General features: G+C 29.8%; 2 protein-coding genes and 5 non-coding genes across 7 annotated transcripts in view; 4 read left to right on the top strand and 3 right to left on the bottom strand.

Annotated features, from left to right (window-relative positions):
• LOC111678295 overlaps positions 1-22,240 on the top strand; it is a 124,105-nt gene extending 101,865 nt beyond the window's left edge. The window contains exons 4-10 of the mRNA XM_046955605.1: positions 18,099-18,375; positions 18,816-18,982; positions 19,049-19,162; positions 19,222-19,404; positions 19,470-19,796; positions 19,866-19,968; positions 20,161-22,240. Coding sequence (XP_046811561.1) covers positions 18,099-18,375; positions 18,816-18,982; positions 19,049-19,162; positions 19,222-19,404; positions 19,470-19,796; positions 19,866-19,968; positions 20,161-21,570 — 2,581 coding nt within the window. The 3' untranslated portion in view covers positions 21,571-22,240. The remainder of the gene's footprint in view (positions 1-18,098; positions 18,376-18,815; positions 18,983-19,048; positions 19,163-19,221; positions 19,405-19,469; positions 19,797-19,865; positions 19,969-20,160) is intronic.
• LOC124420985 overlaps positions 1-26,381 on the bottom strand; it is a 139,494-nt gene that overhangs the window by 51,367 nt on the left and 61,746 nt on the right. The gene's annotated exons all lie outside the window — the stretch shown is intronic.
• Positions 1,157-1,228, top strand: Trnad-guc. Its single transcript has one exon. It is a non-coding gene; the product is annotated as a tRNA-Asp (tRNA).
• Trnak-cuu lies at positions 2,602-2,674 on the bottom strand. Its single transcript has one exon. It is a non-coding gene; the product is annotated as a tRNA-Lys (tRNA).
• Positions 9,872-9,943, top strand: Trnae-uuc. Its single transcript has one exon. It is a non-coding gene; the product is annotated as a tRNA-Glu (tRNA).
• On the top strand, positions 10,039-10,110 carry Trnad-guc. The gene has a single exon. It is a non-coding gene; the product is annotated as a tRNA-Asp (tRNA).
• On the bottom strand, positions 18,405-18,476 carry Trnae-cuc. Its single transcript has one exon. It is a non-coding gene; the product is annotated as a tRNA-Glu (tRNA).

Raw genomic sequence — 26,381 nt, 5'->3', positions numbered from 1 at the left:
AATGACAGTCGACAATAATAATAATAATATTGAAATGAAATGATGAAGAAAAACGAAAACACATTTTGTCAATGAGAAAAGCGAAAAAACCAGGCAGGCAGGCATTTTAAGTGTATGCATTGGCTATATAATATTGCAACATGTCAAACAACAACAACATTAGCGTTATCAGCAGCAGCAACATCATTACATTATAACATTTTTGTTTTTTTTTTTGCACAACCACAATTTTATGAATCAATACATCAAAGTTTTTCAGGCAACAGACCTGATCGGTACCTACTACGCATAACTGCTGCCACTACTACTTACTACTGGTCACACAATAAATCTGTCTGTAGAAAAAAAAACAAACTGGTCCTCTAAGATTGCTACTATGTTTGTAGGTGAGTTGTGTGCAGCAACTAATGTTGTCATGCTCTGCTCCAGAGCCATGTTAGTAGCACACTATAGTCTATAACATATTATAGGAAAGTGTAATTTCTTTTGCCTCTAAAATAAGTTTTGTTTAGTTAGTTTGTAATTTTTTTGTTAGTTTTTCTTTAGTTTAGTGTAACTAAACAAAAAATTTAATTATCTTTTTTTAATATAAAGTTTAATTGATTATGAAACCGGCAAAACGAGGCGAAATTGAATCAATGAACCATAAATGGTTCATATAGACCCATTAATAATGATTAAAATAAATATAAAGAAATGGTAATTAAAGTAATTAATTGTGTTCAATTGTGATTGAATAATGCTTAAAGCATTAGAGGGCAATTTTAATTAATTGCTATAAAATAATAAAATTTGTTGATAGTTACAAAGTTTTGCTATGGATTTTGTCTAAAGATCTTAGCCGTTAAGGACCATAGAACTAGAATCGTTTGTAAGAACAAAGCTATTGAAGAGCGATATCAATTTCTTTTGATTTTTTAAATAAGCTTTTTTAAACTCTGAAATGTAAATTTTAAAATTGTAAAAACCTAACAACAGTCAACACTGTTGCGACTTTATTAATAGTTCCTTTCTTTTCAATTCATTTTTTTCATAGCTTTGTCTCTGTCACACTAAAACAATTTTAAAAGGGGTAGTTTCAAACATAGAATAAAAATTATTCTGAACTGTTGCATAGTTAAGTATTTAAGCACTGTTTGGCTTCCATCTCTCAACATCCTCGATAGTATAGTGGTCAGTATCCCCGCCTGTCACGCGGGAGACCGGGGTTCAATTCCCCGTCGGGGAGATTAGAATTGATTTTTTTTAATTTTTTTAATTAAAAACTTTTTTCCTTCATTTATTCAAAATTTATTTGAGTATAAATGTTCCATAGTCTACCCTGTAATTTAGTCTATAGTTTAGTTTATTGTCTAGTTAATAGTCTAGTCTACAGACTAGTCCAATCACCAGCCTTGATTATGGTAAAGTTTTTGTTTAGTCTGTAGTCTAGGCAAGTCTAGTCTATAGCTTAAACTATAGTCTAGACCACTCTATAGTCTAGCCTAGTCTATGGCCTATTCTGTATTCTAGACTGTAGTCCAGTGTGATGTGTAGTCTATAGTATAATCTCTGGTTTAGTCTCCACTCTAGTTTATAGTAAAGCCTAGAATATAGTCTAGTCCTTACTTTAGTCTATAGTTTAGTCTATAGTCTAGTCTACAGTCTAGTCTATTAGTCTAGTCTATAGTCTAGTCTATAGTCTAGTCTATAGTCTAGTCTATAGTCTAGTCTATAGTCTAGTCTATAGTCTTGTCTATAGTCTAGTCTATAGTCTAGTCTATAGTCTAGTCTATAGTCTAGTCTATAGTCTAGTCTATAGTTTAGTCTATAGTCTAGTAGTAGTTCGAAAATTAGTTTTAAAAAAGTCCATGTCTGAACCAAACAGAGATATAAACATACAGGGTTTTACAGGTCTTACCCAAAGACTCCATGCTAACATCCATGCAACTGTTGCAATACCTGCACATTTGTATATTAAAATACCAATAAAAAAAATTTAAATTATTATGGGAAAAATTGCAAAATAGTACCATGCAACAGTCATTTCCCCTTTTTTGGCAGTGAAATATTTGTGGCAGCAACAAAATAAAAAAACAACAAAATTTTTAACATATTGTAGGGGATTTTGCCTCGGAAAAATATTATGTTAAAGTGTTAAACAATTAAACATTAAAAACTTTGTCATTGTGTTTTTTCTTAATGAATGGTTTATATAAGAAACACAATCGTATTATTTAAAATGTAATAAATTATGTATTTAGCTGCCGATTAGTGGCAATAGAAAAATTTTAACAATTTTAATTTCTCTCCACACTTAAGACTTTTTATGGTTAAATTTTATTTATTTATATAATCCATTTTGCAATACAATCAAAATATATTGACCACACAAGTGGTCTTGGCCATTTAAATAATTTCTAGGGAATCCGTTTTTATCGTTAAACAATAATATTTAAAAAGTAATTTGTAAATGTTAACAGTGATTGAACTCCTTCGTTATTAAGGTTTATCAGTTCAAATTGGCAGTCGTAGGACCTTATATAGATTTCTATAAAGATCTTGTTATTAATTAATAAAATAAAATTATCAATATTGGAAAAATGAAAAAAAAAGTTGCTGCGCCCAACGTGGGGCTCGAACCCACGACCCTGAGATTAAGAGTCTCATGCTCTACCGACTGAGCTAGCCGGGCATATGTTTAGTGAATGACAAAGTGCTAACAGCAACTAGAACATTTCTCTATCCCACGCAGAGATGATTCTTATGATTATAAATAAAATGAAAAAAAACTATTCTTAATTTCACTATGAATTCACTTTTTCACATTTCACACAAAAATTTCAAACTTTTAGTTAAAAATTTACCTTTTCTCTAAAAGTTCACATTTATCGTTAAAAATTTACATTTTCACTAAAAATTCACAATTTTCTCTATAAATTCACTTATTGAAAATTTCACTAAAAATTTAATTTTCACTAAAAAAAAATTCACATTTCCACTAAAAACTTACATTTCACTTTTTATTAAGAATTTTACTTTTTCACTATAAATTCACTCTTTTACTAAAAACTCAAATTTTCACTTTTCGTTAGGAATTCACATTTTCACTAAAAACTTATATTTCATTAAAAGTTCAAATTGTCACTAAAAAATTTAAATTTGACACTATAAATTCACTTTCTTTATTAAAAATCTACTTTTTTACTATAAATTCACATTTTCACTTAAAACTCACATTCCACTTTTTATAAGGAATTTACTTTTTTCACTATAAATTCATAAAAATTGACTATTTCACTAAAAATTTACATTTAGCTTAAATACATACATTTCACCAAATATGTACATTTCATCAAATATGTACATTTCACTAAATATGTACATTTCACTAAAAATGTACGTTTCTCTAAAAATGTACACTTCGCTAAGTATGCACATTTCACTAAAAATGTACATTTCGCTAAAAATGTACATTTCACTAGAAAATGCACATTTCACTAAAAGTGTACATTTCACTAAAAATATAAATTTCACTTAAAACGTACATTTCACTAAAAATGTACAATTCACTAGAAAATATACATTTCACTAAATATGCACATTTGATTAACATTTTCACTATAAATTCACTTTTTCATTAAAAATCATTTTTCACATTTTCACTATAAATTCACTAAAACTTTAACATTTTACTTAGAGTTTACTGTTTCACTGAGAAATGAAACTAATGACCAAATATTGACTTTTTTCACTTAATATTATAAAAATAAAACATTTTCACTAATAATTCACTTTTTTGATTAAAATTAAAATTTTGACAAAATTTCACAATTTCACTAAATGTTTATATTATCACTAAAAATTCACTTTTTTTACAAAATATATCACAAAAATAAAAATTTTCACTAATTTGACTTTTTTGACTAAAATTCACTTTTTTCACAAACATTCACATTTTCACTAAATATTCATATTTCCACTTAAAAATTCACTTTTTCACTAAATGTTCATATATTCACTAAAAAATTCACTTTTTCACTTTTAATTCAAGTTTTCACAAATAAATTTAATTTTAGCTTAAAATTCGCTATTTCACTAAAAATTCACTATTTCACGAAAAATTATAAAAATTATTTTTCTAATATCAATAAAAACTTTTATTCACACTTTCACTAAATGTTAATATTTTCCCAAAAAAAATCACTTTTTTCACTTTATATACATATTTTCACTAAAAGTTCACTTTTAATTCAAATTTTCAAAAATAAATTAAATTTTCACTTAAAATTCGATATTTCACTAAAAATCATAATTATTACTGTGAATTTTGTTTTCTAAAATCAATAAAAACTCTAATTCACATTTTCACTAAATATTTATATTTTCACTTAAAAATTCACTTTTTCACTAAATGTTCATATTTTCACCGAAAATTCACTTTTTCACTTTTAATTCAAGTTTTCACAAATAAATTTAATTTTCACTTAAAATTCGCTATTTCACTAAAAGTTCGACAATTCACTAAAAATCATAAATATTACGTGAAAAAAAATTTTTTTCACTAAATTTTTATATTTTCACCCAAAATTCACTTTTTCACTATTAATTAAAATTTTCACATATAAATTTCACTTTCACTTAAAATTCACTATTTCACTAAAAATTCACTATTTCACTAAAAAATCACTTTTTCACTGTTAATTAAAATTTTCACATATAAATTTCACTTTCACTGAAAATTCACTATTTCACTAAAAATTCACTATTTCACTAAAAATTCACTATTTCACTAAAAATTCACTATTTCACTAAAAATTCACTATTTCACTAAAAAATCACTTTTTCACTATTAATTAAAATTTTCACATATAAATTTCACTTTCACTTAAAATTCACTATTTCACTAAAAAATCACTTTTTCACTGTTAATTAAAATTTTCACATATAAATTTCACTTTCACTAAAAATTCACTATTTCACTAAAAATTCACTATTTCCCAAAAAAATCACTTTTTCACTAAAAAAACACTTTTTCACTATTAATTAAAATTTTCACATATAAATTTCACTTTCACTTAAAATTCACTATTTCACTAAAAATTCAACATTTCACTAAAAAATCAAAAGAAAAAATCCTAAAATCAATATGAACTCTAATTTATCTTTATAAACCAGAAGCTAATTTAATTACAAATAGTTACTTTATAAATCTATTTATAACCGAGTGACAGAATCAAATTCTCAATTATTTCTCAATGGAATAATACATTTAATAAACATGATGCAAATAAATTTATTTAAATTAAAATCATAAATTTTCATTATCGTTCAAACAAATCTGGCATAACTTTTATTCACCTACTTTCCGATGTAATTAGAATTTAGCACTTTAAGTTATTGATTTCTTCTCTTTTATAAGAGAACACAAAATTCTATTTAACATTTTAACAAGCGAATTTGCATAAATTAAAATAGAATATCGCTGTGTAGTAAGTAACACTTGTACTATGTTCTGATTTGTAAAATATTGAATTTCAAAAGTAACGCCCACTGACAAAAATAAATGATTTTGAAATTCATACCAACTAAATAGTAATAGTGATTACAAAGAAAAAAAAATTACAATTCGTGATATTACTACTAAATAAAAAAAATATATCGTACTATAGAATTTACTTGAGAAAGAATCTAAAATTCTTAGAATCACCGAAGTAATCTTTTGTTGTTAATAATTCTATTGTTCAGTTGAAGGTGCTGATGGGAGCTGCTGCCCGATGTTGTTGTTATGGATGCCAAAAGAATCTCAAATTTTTATGCGGTTTTTTTCTTTTTGCTGTTTTTTTTATTGTATTGTTTAAAAACACTTTGAAAAAATTGTATAAAAAAACATGTAAAACTCATGTAAATGCATTTTTATGGAACTAATTCTATTGTTCCATTCCTTTTGGTTAAGAGATCCACAGCGAGAGTTACATTTGTAATGAACAGCTTTCATTCAGTTGTCATTGATATTGGCTTAAACGTCAAATGCTTATGCAAGCGTATAGTTAGTTCTTTCTGTCTTTAGCTGTGTTTTTTTTTTCTAAGCCCGTCTTTGGAAACTTTTTTCAATGAATAAAAAAATCTTTAAAGCATGACTTAAAAAAACTATGTATTTGTTAAAATGTTAAGAACTTTAAGTTATATAGATGTTTTACAAAAAGAACCCCTTTTTCCCCTGTATGTATTTATTTATGCACATTTGTACATATATATTTTCTTCTATACTTTATAATATTCATTATTATTATTTACTTGCGTTTGTTTTTTAAACTTCAGTGATTTTTGACATGTTGTTAGCTGTCAGTTAAGTTTCTGCATAAAAATGTTCTTTTTTTTTTGTCTCTATATCCAGACTACATGTTGATTTTTTTTATAAATTTAATTCTTGTGAAAAAATAAACCAACCGTAACTTGGAATAAATAAAAGGCTCGTGTTTAATTTTAAATGTTGATGAAAAAAATAACGTTTTTACATAAAATTTACGTTTTGTTTTCTGAAAATGGTGAGAATTTTGTTAAAAGGAAGAACTTCAATTCAATGAAGAAAAAAGTTCCCAGAGAAAAGGGGAGACTAGACTATAGACTAGACTATAGACCGGACTATAGACTAGACTATAGACTAGACTATAGACTAGAATATAGACTAGACTATAGACTAGACTATAGACTAGAATATAGACTAGACTATAGACTAGACTATAGACTAGACTATAGACTAGACTATAGACTAGACTATAGACTAGACTATAGACTAGACTATAGACTAGACTATAGACTAGACTATAGACTAGACTATAGACTAGACTATAGACTAGACTATAGACTAGACTATAGACTATAACACAAACTGTAGTTCAGTCTATAAAAAAGTCGCTCATTAAAACAAAAATCATGCGATTGACAACAATTTTAGTTTTCCCTCGTCAACACAAAAGTTAACACTTCTTCATAAAAGTTTTGCACTTTTTTATCTTAAAACTTTAAACTCCATTTAATATTTTATCTTAAGAAAAGCTAAGAAAAAAATTAACATACAAAAGACTTTCTTAATTGTTTTATCTCATTTTATAAATCAGCTTAAAGACTGAGAAAAAATTTTTGTTAAAAATAACTAATGCAGTCGTCAGTAAGAAATAAATTTATGCCAAGAAAATAGTCTAACATTTAGCTTATCTGTAAACACATTTCTAATGAAGAAGAAATGAAAAACAATAGACGGAATAAAAGACAATGAAACAACATTGGCAAAATGTCACTTATCTGTCACGCAGCAGTAGCTGTCAAAAGTCATTTGTCATTTTTAATGACATTAGCAACAAACAACTGCAAACATACATAGACACACACACACACATACACAACAACATTTCCGCTACATTAGAGGTCTGTTAGATAGTCTAGAGTCTTTAAGAAGATAAGGCGGAGTTGGAAGAAAATATTATTTAGTACAAGTACTAAATTCCTTTGTTTTGCTTTGTCAAGAGAAAAAAGCCTCAAATGAAAAGAAAATATTTCACACTTTTTTTGTCAGCTAAATACTCTTTAGAATAAATTTACATTATTTGTAAAATATGTAGAAAAAAATTGAAAAAAACTAAATGAAAAACTTTTAAAAATACATAAATTGTATTGAAATGGGAAGAAAAAACACGAGAGCATAAAACATTATTAAAAGGTTTTCCAAATACAATGTTAATATTTATTTCTGTGAAAAAAAAACTTTGTTTAAATATTCCTGGTTTTGTAAGAAATATGTATGTAAAGAGAAAAACTAAATAGTCTGAGAAATTTGTATTTAATTATAATACAACAATATTTAATTTTCCCCCATTTTGCTTGAGAACTTCCTGTTGACTTTTCTTTAAATACACAAGAATATGGTTTAAGAACTGCATTTGTCAGTTTCTTTCTAGAACATTTCATGGCGTGACCAGTACTTAAGGAAATCGTTAGTAACTAGCCATGAATAGTCATCATTTAGTTAATATAGATTATGCTCAGGTAATGTTTTCGTTTTTTGCGCATAAAGAACAGGCAACAGGTTCACAAGCAATAGTTTATGTAATGATGATGAAAAATTACTTAGCAGTCGGGTTATTAGAGTTTATTAATATAGGGTGGTCTATAGGGAGAAGTTTTTAATAAGTTTTTTTTTCAATATTAATCTAACTAGAGGAAAGACTTTAGTTCAGATTTAAGACTAGACCTTACTCCATATTTTATATTATAGCAGACTGTGAACTAGAGAAGAGTAAACGTGATAAAAGCCTAGATTAAAGATCAGTCTATAGTCCTAACTATAGATCAGTTTACAGTCCAGACTATAGATCAATCTATAGTCCAGACTATAGATCAGTCTATAGTCCAGACTATAGATCAGTCTATAGTCCAGACTATGGATCAGTCTATAGTCCAGACTATAGATCAGTCTATAGTCCAGACTATAGATCAGTCTATAGTCCAGACTACAGATCAGCCTATAGTCCAGACTACAGATCAGCCTATAGTCCAGACTATATATCAGTCTATAGTCCAGACTATAGATCAGTCTATAGTCCAGACTATAGATCAGTCTATAGTCCAGACTATAGATCAGTCTATAGTCCAGACTATAGATCAGTCTATAGTCCAGACTATAGATCAGTCTATAGTTCAGACTACAGATCAATCTATAGTCCAGACTATAGATCAGTCTATAGTTCAGACTATAGATCAGTCTATAAACAGAATATAGATCAGTATAAAAAGAATATAAATCAGTCTATAAACAGAATACAGATCAGTATATAAACAGAATATAGATCAGTCTATAAGCAGACTACAGATCGGTCTATAGTTTAGAGTCCATACTCTACATCAGTATATAGTCCACGCTATACATCAATCTATAGTCCAGATTATCGATTAGAAGACTGTAGTCCAGAGTATAGATCAGTATATTGTCCAGACTATAGATCAGTCTATTTTCCAGACTATAGATCAGTCTATTGTCCAAACTTTAGATCAGTCTATAGACCAGAGTATAAATCTGTCTATAGTTCAGATTATAGATCAGTCTATAGACCAGACAATAGATCAGTCTATAGTCCAAAGTATAGATCAGTCTATAGTCCAGAGTATAGATCAGTCTATAGTCCAGAATATAGATTAGTCTAATGTCCAGACTATAGATAAGTTTATAGTCCAGACTATAGATCAGTTTATAGTCCAGACTATAGATCAGTCTATAGTCCAGAATAAAGATCAGTCTATAGTCTAGACTATCGATTAGTAGACTGTAGTCCAGACTATCGATTAGTAGACTATAGTCCAGACTATAGATCAGTCTATTGTCCAGACTGGAATATTTTACACACTAATAATTTAACACTTCCTTTTAAAACACCCCTCTTACAAAACGAACCGAAGACGATTGCCATCGTCGTGTTACTTGTTAGATTGTCAGGAAAAAATGCACCTACATGAAAAGGAAATTATACACAAAAGCACTGAAACGTAAAGATACAAATGATACAAGTACTTGTATCTTGTAAATACATAATGTAAAACATAGATATAAGACAAACAAAACGCAGACAAAGGCCAAGTAGGTTCTAAAATAATAAATTTTTATTATGTATATGATAATATGAAAAATTAATTTATATGGTTGGGAACATTTAAAATAAATTTGTATTTTATTTTTTTAAAAAAATATTTTATAAATAATTTTTTTTTAAAGAAAATTTTTCTTAAGATAGAATGTGAATGAGGCCTTTGTTCTGAAGACCTTTTCTGTATTGTTCAGATATTGAAGTACATGTGCTAAACTAGTTGTTATAGTTAATTTGTCGCAAAGTAGATATCCTCCCATATGGTCTAGTGGCTAGGATATCTGGCTTTCACCCAGAAGGCCCGGGTTCGATTCCCGGTATGGGAAAATTTTTTGTCTTATATCAATTACTTATTCTATATTCTATTCTTGGTTCTATTTGTAAAGGTACTTGTGCTTGATATTTACTTCCCATTCCAACATCCTCGATAGTATAGTGGTCAGTATCCCCGCCTGTCACGCGGGAGACCGGGGTTCAATTCCCCGTCGGGGAGATTAAGTTAAAACATTTTTTAATTCTTTTTAATACACAAATTGTCGTTATCTTTGTTTTAAAAATTTTTTAAATCGGATAATAATTACCTGAACAAATTTATTGTCCAAAAGATCTAAAGATAATCTAATACAATACATATTGCAAGTCGCCAATTCTGATGATTCTCATGATTATGGCCAAATATTGATGAATGTTTTTACGAATGCAGAGGTAAAAAACTTAAATTATGTATAATACGTCCTCTGCAGATATACTACTATAAGTATATATATTTTAGTACAAAAAAATATATAATTGATCTTATTTTCTTTTATATTTTACTATTTCTTTTAGCAACAATTATTTATGTATATGTTTCCTTCGTTTTTTATTCAAAAGAAAAAAGTTCAATATAAGACAGGTAGCGCTCTTTTACTTTAATTTATTCACACTATATTATTATAAATAAAAACATAATTATTGACTCAATGAATGCACATCTTAAATAAGAATAGAGATTCCCAATCTTTTGTTTAAATATGCAACTTAGTTAATTTTAGAAAGCTTTTACCAATAACTATTGTTAGTCTCTGCTTGATATATTGATATAGTCTATGGCCTGATATTGTTTAGTTTATAGTAAGGACTATAGTATTGTCTACAGTAAGGAATATAGTATAGTCTATGGTCAGGACTTAGTCAAGTCTGTGACCAGGACTATAATCTAGTCCAGAACCAATACTTTAAGTGTTAGTATAGTCTTCCCTATAGTCAGGACTATAGTCTAGTATATGGTCAAGACTATAGTCTAGTCTCTAACCTATACTTTTATCTAGTCAATTTTCTAGACTAGATAAAAGTTAGAACCATAGACTAGTCTATAGTCGAGACTTTAGTGTAGTCTTCAATTGGTACTAAGTATAATGTAGTCTATTATTTGGACAATAGCACATAGCCTGTACTGCAATCTAGCCTTTAATCTGCACGTTAACCTAAACCATACTCTAGCTTATAGTCCGGACTGAGTTTAGTCAATAATTAGTCTAATCAAGGAATATAGTCTGTAGTCAGGGCAATAGTCTCCTCTTAATACTCTGCGCTATAGTCTGAACCATTCTCTAGTATATAGTTTATAGTCCTGTCTGAAGATTAGTCAAAAGTCCGGATTATAGCCTACTAAAAGGAATATAGTCTAGTCTATAGTCAAGACTATAGTTTTGTCTATAGACAGGGCTAAAGTCTAGGCCTATAGCATATAACCTGTACTGCAGTCAAGTCTATAATCTGCTCTATAGTTTAAACCATACTCTAGTCTACTACAGTCTGGATTATTGACATTAGTGTAGTTAATAGTCCGGATTATAGTTTAACCTATGTTAGCACGATAGTATAGTCTATAGTCTGGACTATAGTATAGCCTATATTTATGGCTATTGTCTTGTCTATAGTGTAGTTTATACTCTAGTCTATAGTCTAGTCTATATTCTAGTCTATAGCATAGTCTTTAGTCTAGTCTTTAGTCTAGTTTATAATCTAGTCTATAGTTTATTTTGTTGTCTAAATATATTGACAATAGTCTAGTTTATAATACGGCCTATAGTCATGTTTGTTGTCTTGACTTAGGTCTGAGCTTAGCCACAGTTTATAATCTGCTCCTTTGTTAGAGAACCCCTGATTTCAAGCCGCACACTATTTGAGCTGACATTAAACTGATTTGTTATGTTTGTTGTTGTTTTGAATGTTTTGAATGAATGTTTCAATACCACCTTCACTGCCTTTAGTCACTCAATCATTAATCATGAACACCTTTTCACTTATCGTCTGAATCTAGTCACTATCTTTTTTAAAATCATTGAATAAAATAAGAAAAAATAACATTTAAAGGTCAAAGACAAACTATAATTGAAAATAATAATGTTTATTGAAAATATAGTATTTAAGAAAGATATAAATATTAACCCTATGGAAGACTAATGGGTAACGAAAAAGGCTAAAAAAGTCAAGTTTACTAAATTTGTTAGTTAGGAGAGATGTTTTCTAAAAAGGCTATCGACTACTGTTACTGTACAGTACCGATACAGTTTTTGTCTGAGGTGTTTAACTATCTAGTTTAAAATTAAAATTTCGTACTAAGGTCAAAGTTCAAACTTTAAAATGTTAAGAAGTTTTGCTTTAAATATAGTTTAAGCAATAATTTTTAAGTTTTCCCACCATAACACTTTGTTTTCCACTTAATATAACATATTTGATTATTATGAAATATTTCTTAAAAATTTAATTAAAAAATTTATTCCAAACACATAACTCAACCATAATTGCTTTACGCATTTTCTAACGAATTAAAAAAAAGTTCTAAATGATTAATATTACATAAATTTAAAGAAGTATTATCTATAAAGACAATAAAATATTCTGGTAATATTTTATTAAGAAATCATGGAAAAACTTTAATAAAATTGAAAAATTAAAAAAAGAATTTTTATTTTGAAGCTTGACAACATACCTACCACCTGTCAATTATGCACAAGTTTGAAATACCATGAAATTAATGCGCCTGAATAAAAGGTCTTGAATTAAACAAATGTTTAATGAAAATCATCAAGAAAAATGTAGTGGAAAAAATGTAAAAAAAAATTATTAAAATGTGTAAAAAGCAAAAACAACAAAATAATTAACATGCTAGAAACGACTTGGAAAAAAATGTATGTGCAACAGAAATTAAATATAAATAAAAATGTATGACGACAATAGTGATGTGTTGTTGATGATGGTAGTGGTTTGATAAAAGAATTTATATGTTGTAGTAAATGTTCGATACAAATTTTGTTGATTTCTTTCAAATTAAACGAATTTTTTGTACTATACACCATATTTGGATTTTTTTTAATATATGTGTCTGATCTACAGATTAAAGTCTATCGTATGGACTCTAGTATAATTTGCATCTGGATTAGTGTTTACTCTGGACTTTAGTATATTCTAGTTTTAAGTCTAGTATATAATCTGGAGTATAGTCTAGAATGTAATCTTGACTTAAGTTCAGTATATAGTCGGGACTATATTCTATAGACTGGACTGGACTGTAGAATTATCTATAGTTTGGATTATTGTCTGGATTTCATAGTCTGAACTATAGTCATGAGAAGAGCCCATCATAAAGTCTTAACTATAATATTGGTCAAAGCACAATCTAAACTATACACCAGCGTACAGTCTAGCCTGATCTGCAGTAGAGTCTATTAAATGCACTATTTTTATCTGTATTAGTCTATTAGATTGTATTGAAGGTACACAAAGCACTACGACCTATATGTGGATCTTTTTTGCAGCCCGTTGCAGTTTTAGTTCGCATGAAGGTAACTGGTTTAATAGGGTGAGAGGTTAGAGATGTTTTTTGGCAGCAACCAAGAGCTTAGCTCTGCAACTCACTAATGTTGAGCAGGTTCTCAGTTTTCCTCTTGTTAGCCACAAACTCTGCATAGATTCGTTGAAGGACCAGTAAGTAATACCGATAGTACTCTGAGATTGCTTTTATTCAGCTCTAGTAGCTTTTGGGATTTTACCATTGACAGTGTAATGAAACGTATTGTCTGTCTAAGATCTGGTATTGCTAACCAATGGCGAGTAAATTTAGATTTCGCCCAAGAGTCACAGTCTATACTCTGGATTATAGGAATTTGAGTCTGACTCTACTCTAGTCTTTATTATGGACTAAAGTCTAGTTTATACAATATACTATAGTCTAGTGTATACTTTGTACTATCGTCTAGTTTATGGTCTAGACTATATATAATCTGAACGACATAATCTAGTATATTGTCTAAAACGTAGTATCGTCTACAGCCTGAACACCAGTCTAGTCTGCAGTCTGGGCTTTAGTCTAGTCTATATTCTGTACTATACTCTAGTCTAAAGTCTAGATTATATAAAGTCTATAGGACTATAGTCCGTCTAGGTCTCGACTATAGTCCGTCTACAGTCTCGACTATAGTCCGTCTACAGTCTCGACTATAGTCCGTCTATAGTCTCGACTATAGTCCGTCTATAGTCTCGACTATAGTCCGTCTATAGTCTCGACTATAGTCTCGACTATAGTCCGTCTATAGTCTCGACTATAGTCCGTCTATAGTCCGTCTATAGTCTCGACTATATTCCGTTTATAGTATCGACTATAGTATCGACTATAGTATCGACTATAGTCTCGACTATAGTCCGTTTATAGTATCGACTATAGTCCGCCTATTGTCTCGACGATAGCCCATCTATAGTCTCGACTATACTCTAGTCTATAGTCCGTCCATAGTCTGGACTATAGTTTGTCCATAGTCTGGACTATAGTCCGTCTATTGTCTAGACTATAGTCCGTCTATAATCTGGGTTATAGTCCGTCCATAGTCTAAACTAAAGTCTCTCTAAAGTCTGAACTATATTCAAGTCTATAGCAGGAACTACAGTCTATATATTATAGTTTAGTCTATAGTCTGAACTATTGTCTAGAATATAGTCCAGTCTATAGTCTAGTTTATACCATCGACTATAGTCTAGTCTTTACTTTGTACTATCGTCTAGTTAATGGTCTAGAACGATCTGAACGATAAAATCTGGATTTTAGTCTAGTCTATTGTCTAAACTATAGCATATTCTACAGTCTAGTCTACAGTATGGGCTTTAGTCCAGTCTATATTTTAAACTTTACTCTAGTCTAAAGTCTAGTTTATAGTCTGTACTACACTTTATACTATAGTCTATTCTTCACACAGCCCGGTGGGTGCTATGACAATGACTTAAAGTTTAAAAGTTATTTTTTCAATTACAAGTAAAAATTTTCAAGGTTTTTACTTTTAAGAAAACCTTGAAAATTGCATTCAACAAAAGATGGATTTAGTTAAACGATCTTTTAATCTTACAAAATGTGTGGGCCTTTTCATATAATTGTAACAAACCTGGTTTGCAACATACCTAAACCAACAATAGCGCGCATACAAACTGAAAAGAAAAACACTACATGTAAAAAGAAGAATGTATCAATGTATCAATGAATGGTAGATGAAGATATGTCAGTAACAAAAGAACCGCAAATAAAGAGAATATGACATGAATACCACAGTCAGTATTTACATATATACATACTACATACATACGTATTTCTTTTGTATATGGCTGAAATGACTGGTCGATCGATCGATCGAGCTGTTGCTTCCAGCATATCTTTTGCTCTAACAAAACGCAAAACACAAACAAAACATTTATCTCGAATAACAAATCAAATGTTTTGATATTGAAAAACTATTGTTTCTGTTACAGCAACAGCAACAACAACAATAACAAAATTGAATTATTGTGATTTGCATTAGAAGCAACAACTATTGAAGATGAAGCAACTAAATGGAAACCCCGTTAATACGGCCACTTAAAATGTGTTAAAAGATATTAACGGTTTAACAAAAAATTTCAAGAAGTTGCTGAAGACAAAAAAAAAAGCGATGGACAATTTCATTGTAATATAAAAATATAAATAAAATTAGACAAAAGGCCAAGCAAAAGCAACATCATCAGCAGCAACACATCTTTATAAACAAATCAAAATGTCGTGTTTTTTTTATTTTACGCAGTGAAAGTGAAATTTAACAAAGTTTTTTATTAAGAAACTTTTCCAAAAAAAAAAAATTGTATTAAACAGAAAAGTTCAGTTCAGTTTTCGTGTTAACAGGCCAACAGCAGGGTTTCGCTTAAAAACTATACCGGCTAATTTTTAAATTTCAAACAAAATATAAATAAAAATCAATTTAAACAAGTTAAAAAATTATTTGGCTCTACAAAACTTTTGACATAAAGATATAATTTGTTTATGAGTAAAAATAAAAAAATCCTAAAAGTGTGTCTGGTTTATAACTTGAAAACAAGTTTTTCTCCTTTATTCCATGTGTTATTGCCCGCCATAATCATACACATACATACATACATAAAACATATATTCATTGAGAGATGATGTTCATCCAAGCATCCATGTGCAAAAACCCACTTATTTTTAGTGTTTTTAAGCGCCAGGCCAGTAGTTTTCCTCCCGTATTATTTGGTGTTGGTTATTAACCTTTTTTTTGTGTGTCTATGTTTAACCAATTAGAAAAATACTTAATTTCTGTTTTTTTTTTCTTAATTTAATGGCTTAAAGCCAAATAAATAACATATTTATCATAGTTAATTTGTTTAAAACAATTACGTTTTGTTAAAAAGATGTTGGAAAAATTATACAAAAAACTCAGGTAAGTTATAGGACACCGAAGAAAATAACTGTTAAGTGGCATGTATTTAAATGTATGAAAACTTAGTTTCTGGATTATGGTTATAGTGTATGAAATGGGCTATCGTTAGGTATATAGACTAAACCAGGCTGTAGTAGTCTATAATGCGGACTATAGTCCCTCTATAGTCTGGACTACAGACCCTCCATAGTCTGAACTATATATCCTCCATAGTCTGAACTATAGACCCTCCATAGTCTGAACTATAGACTCTCTATAGTCTCGATTATAGTCCGTCTATAGTCTGGACTATAGTTCCTCTATAGTCTGGACTATAGACCCGCGTAGTCTGAACTATAGACCCTCCATAGTCTGAACTATAGACTCTCCATAGTCTGAACTATAGACTCTATATAGTCTGGACTATAGTCCGCTTATAGTCTTGGCTATAGTCTGCCTATAGTCTGGACTTTAGTCAATATATAGTCTGGACTAAAGTCAGTATATAGTCTGGCATAAAAGTCAATTTATAGTCGTGACTATTGTATATCTATAGTTTTGTCAACATTCGGGACTCTAGTCTGTCTATAATGTGGACTATAGTCTTAATATAGTCTATTCTGAACTATAGGTTGCCTCTAATAAGGACTATACTTTCTCTATATAATCTAAACTATTGTCTGTCTGTAATCAGGACTATAGTTTCTCTATAGTCTGAACTATATATAGTCTGCTATGATCTGGTCTATATTCTGGGCAATAGTCTAGCCTATAGTCTTGACTAAAATATAGTCTACAATCTAACCATAGTCTTTGCATATTCTAGACTATAGTCTGTATGAATTATTGTCTTCATGTAGTCTCTTCATATAGATGTTGAAGAGACTAAAGTCTAGTCTATAGTCTAGTTTATATTATACTCTACAGTCTACTATATTATCTAGTCTACAGTGTAGAGCATTGTCGCCTATATAGTATACTCTAGTCTATAGTATAGTTTAAAGTCTAGTCTAGTATAAAGTCTATAGCCTAGTCTAAAATCGAGTATATAGCCTAGTCTATAGTCACGTCTGTAGTCTGGAATTTAGTCTAGTTTACAGTCTAGCGCAATAGCGGCTATATACCTTTGTATATAGCCGCTACTTATTGTATTTTGTAGTGTGAACTATCTAAAGACTGAACTGTTATATAGTAAAAGGCCTTAGATGTTGGTCGAATAGTAGTCAGTGTGTTTTGGTCTATTCAAGTCTATTCATTACGCGAGAGAGAAAAACTGCAAAACATATTCCCATGATTTCATTATTTTCTATATCTGTCTAAGTAAACCTTAAACATTTCTATAACTTTCAATACCAACTTAGTAAAAAGTCTATCTAACCCCTTTGGAAAAGCTACAAAAATCATAAATATTATTCTTTAATACCTTGTCATTTTTACAATTACAGTCGCACAACAACACCTCGAAATAGAAACACACACCCACTTTTTCTAATAATTGTTAATGAACAAAGAAAATCGTTGTAATTTAAACATAAATTTACCATTTAAATGGTAGGAAACTTTAACACCTGGAAGATTTTGATAAGAGAGACATAATAAAGATGTTTAGTTACTAACCGTTAAATGTTTAAAATATGTATTTAGCTACTAATTTGAATTATGACTAAATTAATGAACTTTTAACATAAATTTTGTTTGTCTTTAAAAAGAAAAACATTAACTAATGATAATTTTTCTTAATATGTTTCTCTTTTTTGTTTTGCAGTGAATTTTCATCGATTTCCCATAGTTATCAAATGGCTCCAAGCGTTTGTCAAACATCACCCAAATTAACGCCACACAATAATACACAATCGGGGGTGCATAGTGGTGGTGGTGGCGGTGGCAGTGTAGGAGTTGTAGGTAATGGTCAGGTTGGTGGTACTACATCATCGATTACACAACGTAGTAATTGTGGCAGCAGCAGTATCAATGGTTCAATGGCTTCATATAAAATGTCAACAACATCGGATACAAGTTGGTCTCAGACACAATATAGTAAGGTAAGTGTAGAATAAAATAAAACAAAAATTTCCCGTACCGGGAATCGAACCCGGGCCTTCCGGGTGAGAGCCGGATATCCTAACCACTAGACAATACGGGACTTGCATGAAATAGGAATAAGTTTGTTATTTAAGCAAATATCCCACTAACATTTACACCTTGAAAATGAAAACACCACCTTTTCAAAAGCAACTCTGTATAATGGAAAAACTCACCACTTTTATATTCACCCCCCAACAAATCACCTTTAATGAAATAGTAAACACAACAACCCAATAGTACAACATTAATAAAGAAATTCAACATGCTTCACATGTTGCTAAGAGTTACCAGATTTAAACGTTTCTTAAAACAAAACAAAATTTGGGGATTTGAAAAAATGGGTCCTTATTTCATTGCTATATTGCCATTAGTTAAAATTATATTTTTCTTTATTTAGGAAAATCAACGACCTCCTGTTTATAATCCCGAAGATTATGTAGTGGCTTTAAAGAAATTTGGCAAAAGACAAAGTGGACCCAATCCCAAGTCAATATATGATGGTTCCGATATACCAGAAGAGAATTATAAATCGGCTACATTACCACACAAACATTCGGAATACAAGTAAGTTAAACAAACAGCCCCCTCAAGGTTAACAGATCCGATGAACTTTTTCTTTTCTTTTAACAGAAGTCCCATCATAGCACCCGAAGCTAATGAAAGTGAAATGTCTTTACGTCAATTTGCCACCATAACAGATTTGTTAACCAAACTAAGAGCCGATTTAAGAGTATCATTTCCCAGGTTTGTTTGAATTTGCTAGAGAATTTAAAAAATCTTTTCTATCTAAACTATTTTTACAGTTTTGTTCAAGAATTTGTGGCCTCACCCTCGGATGGCGTTAGTTTGTTATTAGAGGTTTTACGTTCCATACAACTATCACAGGCCGTTAATGCTCCCTTAAATATGATTAACAATACCGGCACCATGCCCCGAAATTCACAAAGCTATCAAAGACGTGCCCTTCTAGATGAATTAGCTTGCTTGTGAGTATAACCTTAAACACCCCCCTTCCGAAATATTATAGTTCTTATTCGTTAAAATTCACTAGACAATGTTTGAATATATGCTGCTCACGTTCTCTGGAGGCTACCTCACGTTTGGGTACCACTCCTGTGGGCCTAATGCCTTTAGCCTCTTCAGCCACTGGTCAAGGTATAAGGGCTCGCATCTTGGCCATGCAATTAATGGCTAATGCTTGTGATAAACATACATTTGGTCATGGTAATCAAAAACTAGCCATGGCTGGTCATACTGCCGTCTCAGAGGCAATGTCTACTTTGCGTTTAAGATGCAGTGAACCGGTACGTTTTCGTTTATTAATGGGTATGCTGAATAGTGGTGGAGGATCGGGAGAACTGCAAGCAGTGGGTGTTAAGTAAGTTTTTATGGAAAATTTTAAAAAAATTAAAAGAAAACTTAACTTAAAGAAACTTTTTCTTAATAGATTTATAAACGCCTTTCTGGAGAGTTCGGAAAATTTGCAGCAACGTTTGTATTTACAAGCGGAACTATTTCAGGCTGGTTTTGATCCCAATAACTTATCGAAGGTACAATAATAAATAAAATATTATCTAGAGAAAGCTATAGTAGAGTTTGTAGTCCAGTCCTTAGACTGATTCATATTCTAGTCAAATCAAATACTATGATTTGGTCTATACTATGTATTCAAATTGTGCTGAAGATCTTGATTTAACATTTGGAAGATTTTCACAAACTCCTATTCAAAATTCTCTTTACAGACCATTTCATCCTCTTCTCCCTGGCTGGATGTTTTACGCAACGAATTGAAACGTTTCAATGACATTTATGTGGATGTAGACAAAATGATTAATCAATCTCGTGAAGCTGAACGTGTACGCAGTCAAATGGTTATTTTAGAGAGAAGAGTCCAAATACTGCACGAGGAAAAGGCCGTATTAACATCCATGGAAAGACGTTTACAGGAAAGATGTGCCGAACTGCAAAGAGAAATCTTTCGTTTGCAGGGAGCACAAAATGAGAACACCTTTAAATCGCTGGACAAACAGGGGGTTACCTTGCCCAGACATATACCACCGGGCAAACAAGATTCGTCAGAGCATGAAGATGAAGGCATTAGTAGTTCTGATACAGGACCTTCTTTATCGCCAGTACCCATATTGGTATTGCCACAGAAAAACAATAAAAATCTCAATAGCAACGATGTTGATATAGATAATGTTATGGAGGAACTGGACAATGTCGTGAATGAAGCTGAGAAGCAAATCTGTTCAAATGAATGTAAATTTTCACAATTGAATTCAGAAGCCAAGGAAAAAGAGATTATACCGGTTAATATAGTGCCTCAACCGCCTAGGAAATCAAGATCTTTGGCTCATCTAGTGCAGCCGGATGGTTCCGAATTAGATGGTTCAGAATATGGCATGTTAATGATGCAAAAACAAATCACACAAAATGCTGACGAACGAGTAGCCGCTCTTAAGACTTTTTTCGATGAATCAGACTATATACTACAAGATCATGATAAATCTTATCATAGATCGATATTAGATTCCCCAGAAATACCAGAAAATAACACAAATCAACAGAATGCTTTTAATACACCCAACAACACCACCCGAGAACTGTTAGATGTCATTATGAATGCCCGCCATTGTGAGGATGATCCTAATTTGAAGGCTTTAAGAGATAGTAATGATCATGTTAATGATGACGAGCTTGCGGCCAATGAGGCCATTTTAAATACACAAAATAAAAGACATAGTTTTGCCGAGGCCACAAATAGTGCCACAGCACCGGCTCAACATTTTAATGGAGTGTTTTTCATGACCGGCATGAATACGCCACAAAAATATCCCAAACCTGATTTGACGGCGGCCCTACAGGCTAAAAGAGTTACCAAGAATGTGGAACGTTTAGAAGCGGTATTTGCCAGCCATAATGAAACCTTTACCGAGGCTTCAAGGGGACAACAGTTGATACCCTCTAATAGGGAAAAATCCAAAAGCAATCAACAGATCTATTTCGGCAGTAATCCAACCATAAGAATTGGTTCCTATACCAGTCAAAATAGTCGGCCTGATATTTTGAATAACAACAATGTCAACAGTCGAACTAGATCCTACACCCAAGGCTCCAAAGTCACCGATATACCATCAGGTTTATATTAAACTTTACAGAAATCTCTCATCAAAATATTTAGCATTTATTGATTTAGACAAGAAAAAATAAAAACCCCCGAAAAGAAAAGCTTTTGTGCAATAACACAATTTACAAATTGCATATGCAATGCGTTTTTATAAGTATTTCCTTAATTAATGAACTAATTAATCTTAATTGTTAAGTAAATAATTTAAGCAATTTAAAATAAAAATTTGTATTAACAAAAAATAACATTTATTTTGAAATATAAAAATAGTTTTAAAACCCTTCGAAATCATTTGAATTATTTAACTTAAATGGTTTAAAATGGTGGTAGATTTTAAACTGCAACAACTAATTACTTTTAATTTTAAGTTAATTTAGTTTTTAATTAATTATTTAAAATTCATTCTATATATCAACACTATTTATTTCTATCATAACTTTCTGCTCAGAAAAATAAAATAAACTTGATAAAATTCTAAAATGATTTAAAGAATTTTATTAAAAGTTTTTGTATTTTTCCCTAATTAGCACTGCATTTGCACCATTTATTATTATTTTTTTTATAATATTATATTTAAATTATTATATAATAACACTTTACTAACTTTTTCAGTTATAAGCAAAAAATTCAGCACAAGTGTTTTTTAACTTTTATACATAATTTTTATTTTTCCAAAAAAAAAAAAAACATTTATTATATGAACATAAAATACATTAAACATTTTTAGTAAGAATAAAAATAATTTTAAGAAAATATTTAATAACATTTACAAAACTATAGTGTTTTATTTTTCGAAATTAAAAAGTAAGTTGTAATTTTTATTAATTTTATAGATTTTTTACTAAACCTTTAAAGAAAATCTTAATGTAAGATATTTTTTACATAAAGTGGTTATTTTGATTTTCTTAAAAGTCTGGCAATATTTATGAAGATATTATTAAATTCACCTCAACAGTGGTGAATTAAACACTACAAGAGAAATGCCAGAGATTGTTTAAATGAATAATGAAATTAAAAACCTTAAAAAGAACATTTTTTTGGATAAAAGTTCTAGTTCATCTCTAGTTCAGTTCTAGTTCAGTTCTAGTTCAGTTCTAGTTCAGTTCTAGTTCAGTTCTAGTTCAGTTCTAGTTCAGTTCTAGTTCAGTTCTAGTTCAGTTCTAGTTCAGTTCCAGTTCAGTTCTAGTTCAGTTCTAGTTCAGTTCTAGTTTAGTTCTAGTTCAGTTCTAGTTCAGTTCTAGTTCAGTTCTAGTTCAGTTCTAGTTCAGTTATAGTTCAGTTCTAGTTCAGTTCTAGTTCAGTTCTAGTTCTGTTCAGTTCTAGTTCAGTTCTAGTTCAATTCTAGTTCAGTTCTAGTTCAGTTCTAGATCAGTTCTAGTTCAGTTCTAGTTCAGTTCTAGTTCAGTTCTAGTTCTAGTTTAGTTCTAGTTTAGTTCAGTTCTAGTTCAGTTCTAGTTCAGTTCTAGTTCAGTTCTAGTTCAGTTCTAGTTCAGTTCTAGTTCTAGTTCAGTTTTAGTTCAGTTTTAGTTCAGTTCTAGTTCAGTTCCAGTTCAGTTCTAGTTTAGTTCTGTTAACATAATGATTAAATGCAGAAAATCAACTTCAATATGGTAAGTTGTAGGGCTCTATAAATCGACTTTCGAATAATCGAACAATTGACTTTTTGTCGAGAAAAGTCGAAGAGTCTAAGTCGACTATTTGTTCTAAAAAAAAGATAAGTCGACTATCGTCTCTGAAAAAAGTCGACTGTTAATAAAAGTCGAAAAGATTCGAAAAGTCGATAAGTCGAAAAAAGTCGAAAACTCGTAAAAAGTCAAAAAGTCGGAAAAAGTCGAAAACTCAAAGATTGTAGAAACAAGTCAAAAATAGTCGAAAATGTTAAAAAGTGGAAAAAGTCAAAAACTCTAAAATAGTCGGAAAAATTCGAAAAAAAGTCGAAAAATAGTCGGAAAAAAGACGAATGAAGTCAAAAAGTCGAAAAGTTGGAACAATTGACTTTTTGTCGAAAAAAGTCGAAAAGTCTAAGTCGACTATTTTGTTCGATAAGTCGACTATCGTCTGCGAAAAAAGTCGACTGTTAATAAAAGTCAAAAAAATTCGAAAAGTCTGAAAATCGAAAAAAGTCGATAAGTTGAAAAAGGTCGATAAGTCGAAAAAAGTCGAAAAAACGTAAAAAATCGGAAAAATTCGAAAACTCAAAGATTGTAGAAACAAGTCAAAAATAGTCGAAAATTTAAAAAAAAATGGAAAAAAGTCAAAAACTCTAAAATAGTCGGAAAATTCGAAAGAAGTCGGAAAATAGTCGGAAAAAATCTAAAGAGGTCGAAAATAGTCAAAAAGTCGAAAAGTTTGAAAAAGTCGCAAAAAGTCGAAAAATCCAAAAGTCAAAATGTCGACTTTTTATAAAATACTTATAGTCGAAAAGTCTAAAAGTCGACTTTTAATTAAATGAAAAAAGTCGAAAAATCGACCTTTCATAAAATGTAAAAAGTCGACTTTTAACTAAATGAAAAAAGTCGAAAAGTAGACTTTTCGTTTAAACTATAGAATCCTAGTAAGTTGTTACTTATTAGAGTTGCCATATTAACACTTGTACATTTTCCCAAATAAATAATATTTCCACCGGCAGAAAATCTATTAGTTAAACGATATCTTGAAATTAAGATTATGCTCTAAAAACTTCTCATAACTTAAGAAGTAAAATTCTATAAAATTACAAATCAAATACATTTTTATTTAAACATTTAAATTCCTTTAAACATATTTCAATTGCTTTACAACTTTTTTACTATTAGTTTAGCATGTGTTTTATTAACCCTAATATATTTCTTGGAAATCTATCAATATTATTTGCAAATAATAATTGATGATCAATTGTCAATTATCCAACAAGACAAGGCCATTTATCATCACACATCGGATACAACAATCACACAGCAGCAGTAAGCGGCTGGCTTAAGGAAACACAAATCTGGGCCATAAAGTCACATTAATTAAAACAATCATTTTATAAAACTATTGTTTTTCTCAATAGTTTTTTTTTTAGAAAATCATTGTTAAGTAGAATTATGTTACAATTAATAATTTTAAGGCACAAATTAAAACTAAGTAATAAAATATTTTAGTTTACCTTTGACCTCTTAGTCTTTAGGGGTTAAAGTTAAAATTTTGTGATATTTTAGAAAAGAAAATGAAAAATTAAATATTATTAACTGAAAATATTCAATACAAGAACGAAATTATTTAAAATCATAGGATTACCATGCCGCTAAATATTTTACTAATATTCTTTGCAACTCTGTATGGTGTCTTCGCTTAATAGCTTAAAATTGTGTCTTAGCTAAATATAGTTTTCAACTGGATCTTAATACAGACATTTCGTTAATGTTACAAACTTGATATTTAACTAAATATAACTGATTTTCTTACATTTATTTCACAATGTTAGGTTAATAATAGTAATTGATTGTAGTTTTTTGCTTTAAATAATCGTAAACTTTTTAACTTGATCATTGCAAATTTAAATGAGCTTGAACTTGCTCTCAAGAAAGTTACAAAGAAAATTTGTAAGCCGAAAAGGAGGGGGACCTGAGTGGGCAAGTGTATAAGCATATTTATTCGTACATAAAAGAAGAAATTAAGAATTTTCTTTCAATTAAATTGAAGAATCTTGTTGGCATAATTTCAAGTAAGTATGTGGAAAAATGAATTTATTTTCAAGTAGTTTTAAGACAAACGATCTTTAAATAAGACCTCTTATGTTTAATGAAAACGATTTATTTAAAAGTTCAAAGACTATTTTGTATTAAAACTTTGAAAATATTTAAAATTGAAAAGTTTTTAATAGACATGACCGATAAGCAGCCTTTTTTCATTAATACCAATTTTCGTAGATTTTTTACATATTTAACTATTGGGACAATTAATTCAAACACCGATTATCGCCTCCTATACCTCATGGACTTTAAAATAATATACATTTATAACACTAGAAATCAATTGCTACAAATACCAGCTACTCAATAGATAAACAATTTATTAAAAGATCAATAAACTACAACAAAAAAATATATTACAAAACAATAGCAATAATAAAAAACTATTTTAAACAATTGCAAAATAAATTAAATGTATTAAAAAAAAGAAATGTATAGAGAAAGAAAATTAAAAAAGAAACTGCAGTTAATCTTAAAATGAATGAAATCTGATGTGTTTTAGAGAAGACGAGAAAAAATCACAGTCATGCAATACAAATTGTAGTGACGTAGCAATGTCCGAGATTAACAAATAAAAAATAAAGTTATTGGTTTATGTAGCAAGACCATATGATAGCGTTTCCTCAATAATAATTAAAATTTTCAGTTCTAGTTCAGTTATAGTGCGGATCTAGTTCAGTTTTAGATCAGTCCTAGTTCAGTTCTAGTTCAGTTTTAGTTTAGTTCTAGTTCAGTTCTAGTTCAGTTCTAGTTCAGTTCTAGTTCAGTTCTAGTTCAGTTCTAGTTCAGTTCTAGTTCAGTTCTAGTTCAGTTCTAGTTCAGTTCTAGTTCAGTTCTAGTTCAGTTCTAGTTCAGTTCTAGTTCAGTTCTAGTTCAGTTCTAGTTCAGTTCTAGTTCAGTTCTAGTTCAGTTCTAGTTCTGTTCTAGTTCAGTTCTTGTATAATTCTATAATGACCTGAGACCCAAATTTATCAAAATTTTTCAAAATCAAAATTGTCATAAAATGAAGTAATTTGGACAAAAAGTACCCTACATGTATTTTACCATAGTTACATTCCCCAACTTCAACTTAACACTCTACTTTCTCAAGCTATTAATTGTAATGATTGAACTTAAA

This window comes from Lucilia cuprina, chromosome 6 (assembly GCF_022045245.1).
Source record: "Lucilia cuprina isolate Lc7/37 chromosome 6, ASM2204524v1, whole genome shotgun sequence".
Classification (NCBI taxonomy): Eukaryota; Metazoa; Arthropoda; class Insecta; order Diptera; family Calliphoridae; genus Lucilia; species Lucilia cuprina.
This window is presented reverse-complemented; position numbering and strand designations above follow the sequence as displayed.